This window comes from Hyaena hyaena, unplaced genomic scaffold, assembly GCF_003009895.1.
Source record: "Hyaena hyaena isolate Hyena2069 unplaced genomic scaffold, ASM300989v1 scaffold_396, whole genome shotgun sequence".
Lineage (NCBI taxonomy): Eukaryota > Metazoa > Chordata > Mammalia > Carnivora > Hyaenidae > Hyaena > Hyaena hyaena.
In genome coordinates this window covers 226,002-229,778 of record NW_024081027.1, presented here as the reverse complement: position 1 = coordinate 229,778, position 3,777 = coordinate 226,002, and the positions used below count along the sequence as shown (strand labels likewise).

The 3,777-nt window shown below is 59.4% G+C and overlaps 1 protein-coding gene across 1 annotated transcript; it reads right to left on the bottom strand.

Annotated features, from left to right (window-relative positions):
• Nucleotides 1-1,641: 1,641 nt before the first annotated feature.
• Nucleotides 1,642-2,964, bottom strand: ACTL9 (actin like 9). The gene has a single exon (XM_039251624.1). It carries the CDS (start codon nt 2,895-2,897, stop codon nt 1,662-1,664), a length of 1,236 nt encoding a protein of 411 aa, XP_039107555.1. The 5' UTR covers nt 2,898-2,964; the 3' UTR covers nt 1,642-1,661.
• Between the last annotated feature and the right edge of the window lie 813 nt (nt 2,965-3,777).

Genomic DNA, 3,777 nt, shown 5'->3' with positions numbered 1-3,777 from the left:
GCCACCCAGGCGCCCCTAATTTGTTTTTTTTTTTTTTAATATTGTCATTTGGCTTGATTTTTTTCAGGGTGATTTTTACTTTGCAGATTATTTTCTATGTTTACATAAAGTCAACTGCTTTAATCATTCCTTTTATGGGATCTGAGCTTTGTATCATACCGAGAAAGGGGTTACTTTAATAAGGACGGAAGTGGGAAGGAGCATTCTCAGGAGAGAGAATAGCAAGTGCAAAAGCCCTGAGGTAGGAAGGGGGCTTGGCATGTATCTGAGTCAGGGTTCTCCAGACAAATGGAACCAAGAAGATAACACATGCAGGAAAAGGCAGATTTATTTTCCAGAACTGGTCACGTGATTGTGGAGGGTGACACAAAATCTGTAGAGTAGGCTGGAAGACTGGAAACCCAGAAGAGTTGCAGTTTGAATCCAAAGGTGACAGTCGTCTGGTAAAATTCTTTCTTGGGGGAGTTTAGTTTTTGTTCTCTAAAGGCCTTCAACTGATTAGATGAGGCCCACCCACACTATGAGGTGGGGGTAACCTGTTTTACTCAAAGTCTATGATTTAAATGTTAATCTCAATGAACAAATACCTTCATGGCAACATCTAGAATGGTGTTTGATCAAATATCGGCACCGTAGCCTAGTGAAGTTGACAACGCAAAATTTTACCACTTCTGGTCAACTTGGCATACACTGATCTCCTTAAACTCTGCTTTTGCGGCACATGATACAGAGTCCCTGTGCCTTGTTCTGATCTCCCAGGACACAGGACAGGAATGCACACAGCCTGTGCGGGATGGAGCCCCCATCCCCCATCCTCCTGGAAGGATCCATGGTGGGGGGGTGTGGGCATGGGGAAGCTCGGGGTCTCCGGGGTCCTCAGTGCTCCGCATGGGTGTGGGGGGAGGGTGTGGGGCAGGCGGAGTGCAGAGGTTTACTTACAACTCCTGGGAGGAAGTGAATTTCCTAACAGCACACGCGAGGTAGTGTGCTCCCTATCGGTGGGGGGTGGGGGTGCGGGTGCGGGTGCCAAGGGGAGGCGCACGTGTTACGAGAGCTGTAGAGAAAATTCCGCGTCAGGGAAGGTCTGGAGTTGGGCAGCCCTCAGTCTGGTCTAAATGAGAGTTCACTTAGCCACCCGGGTTGGGGGTGGTGGTGGTGTCTGCTTCTCCTCACTTCCTGTAGCATCAGGACCCAGCCTGTCCCACATCCCTTGTGTGTGTGTGTGTGTGTGTGTGTGTGTGTGTGTGTGTGTGTGTGTGTCTGCCAGTGCCCTGACACCGCTGTGTGGGGTGGATCTCCCTTGAGGTCTGGGAGGACTGGTTTGCTGCAGTCTGTGGTTCTCAAAGTGCTGCCTGGTCCCAGAGCCTTGAACTTGGAGGTGCTGCCCCCTTGTGGGAAGAATGGGAAGTTTCGCCTCACGACCCCGCAGCCTCCTGGGCTGGGCGTTCTTGCTGGTGTTACAGGAAAGAACCAGGGGGTCTGGGAGGCCGACCTTGGTGGGGTCAGAACCCAGGGTGAGTCGGGGTGGGTCCAGGAGCGGACCGGGCTGGGCGCTGGGTTCAGGCAGGACAGAGCCGGGTGGGTGTTGGAAGCTTTAGTGCCCCCTCCCCCGCCCCGCCCCTGCCCCCGCAGCCCCCGCAGCCCCCGCCGCGCCGCCCGGGTCAGTAGCATTTGCGGTACACGATGTGGGGTCCCTGCTCCTCGTACTGCTGCCGCAGGACCCAGCAGGTCTGGAAGGCGCGCAGCGAGGCCAGGATGGAGCCCCCCATCCACACCGAGAAGTTTCTGGTAGGCTGCGCCGCCACCACCACGTGGGCCTCCGGGGGCTGCGTGCGCAGCAGCTCGGCCCTGAAGCGGCCCTCGAAGCCCTGGAAGAGCGAGGAGCCGCCGCAGAGCAGCACGTTCCGGGCCACGTCCGCGCGCGCCTCCAGGGGCACCTTGTGAAGGCTCCGTGCGGCCATGGCGGGGACGCCCACGGGCGACAGCCCCGGCATGTCCGGGGGACTGAACAGCAGCTCGGGGACCTGGCACAGCTCCTTGCCCAGCGTGACCGTCCGCCCGTCCGGCAGCTTCAGCGTCTGGCGGCGCGCCTGCTCCCGCAGGAAGTCGGGCGCCACGTAGCAGTAGCGGTGCTTGATGGCCTCGACCGCGTCCAGGTCGTGCTGGCCGAGCTGCAGGCCCGAGCCGAGGAGCACCTCCGCCAGGAAGGCGGTCAGGTGCGCGCCCGCCAGGTCCAGGCGCTCGACGGCGTGCGGCAGACCGTAGCCCTGGAAGACGGGCGCGGCGCAGGTGACGCCGTGGCCGGTGTCCACCACCAGCCCGCTGACGCGCCCGTGCGCGTAGACCGACAGCACCGACTGCGAGGCCACGTACATGGCCGGGCAGCGCAGCGACTCGAAGGCCACCTCCACCAGCTTCTCGCGGTTGGTGCCGGGGCTGAAGGGCGGGTCGGAGAACAGCAGCGGGTGGTCGCGCGGCGGCGCGCGGAGGTCGTGCTCCAGCAGGTGGCGCCAGATGAGCTCGGCCGCGTCCCAGTCCAGCACGATGCCGCTCCGCACCGGCTGCACCAGCGTCAGCTGGGGGCGCTCGCGGGCCGCCTCGCCGATGAAAGTCTCCAGCCGCGGCGGCCCGGTGGCGGACGGCCTCCCGGGCTGGCAGCCCACGATGGTGGCCACCGTGTAGGTGGGCCGGGCCTGCCCCGCGAAGCCCACCTTACAGGTGCCCGTGCCCATGTCGATGACCACCGCGCCCGTCTTTGGTGGCAACTTGTCGCCCACCGTGCTGGGGGCCTCCTGCTGCAAGGTGTTGGTGGCCTCGACGGCGCTGGAGTTCCCGCCAGGCCTGGGGGCCTCCGGGGAGGGCTGGGGCTTCGTGGAGCTGGACTGATTCGCGTCCATGGACGCAGATGGCTGCCTGCTTTCTTCAGGGGCGCAGGGGTGTCAGGAGAAAAGGCCGAGGCCTGAGCAGGGCAGGCGCATGCGTAGAGAGGGGGGAGCCAGTGGTCTATGACATCACCCTGCCTGCCGCCCCCTTCAAAAGACTTCACAATGCAGGGGAGGGGTGGGGAGGGGGCTGAGCCTCTCCCAGAAAGCCGTCAGGATACTCATGTTCTGGATTTCCCCCCAAATTGGGAGAAGCAGGCTAGAGGGTGCCCAAGGAGAGACCTCTGATCCAAACCCAGGACGACCCAAGACGCTTCTCTTGGGGCTTCCTTTTGAAGCTCTTTACAGTGTGGTAAGGGAGAGCTGGTCATAGGCCCCTTAGAATTTCATCTTAAAATTAATTTCATTAAAAATATTAACCCTATGGGGCGCCTGGGTGACTTGGTCAGTGAAGTGTCCGACTTCGGCTCAGGTCATGATCTCGCAGTTCGTGGGTTCAATCCCCGTGTTGGGCTCTGTGCTGACAGCTCGGAGCCTGGAGCCTGTTTCAGATTCTGTGCCTCCCTCTCTTTCTGCCCCTACCCTGCTCATGCTCTGTCTCTGTCTCTCTCTCAAAAAAAAAATTAAAAACTAAAATATTAACTCTTAAAATATTTATCAGAAGGAGATTGGCTAGCTGGTGTGCTTTACTGGTTTCCCAAAGGAAACAAAAGCCTGCCGGGGGGGGGGCAAGGAGAGGCACATTTACCCCCCATACTGTTCTTTGATCCCTCTTCTCTTCCCCACACTTGGAACAGTCTCCTTGCCCCACTGCTGCAGAGCAGGAATTTGCTTCATCAAATCTCAGCAAGATGTCACCTCCACTTGGAAGCCTGCCCTGATTTCCCTTCCCTCT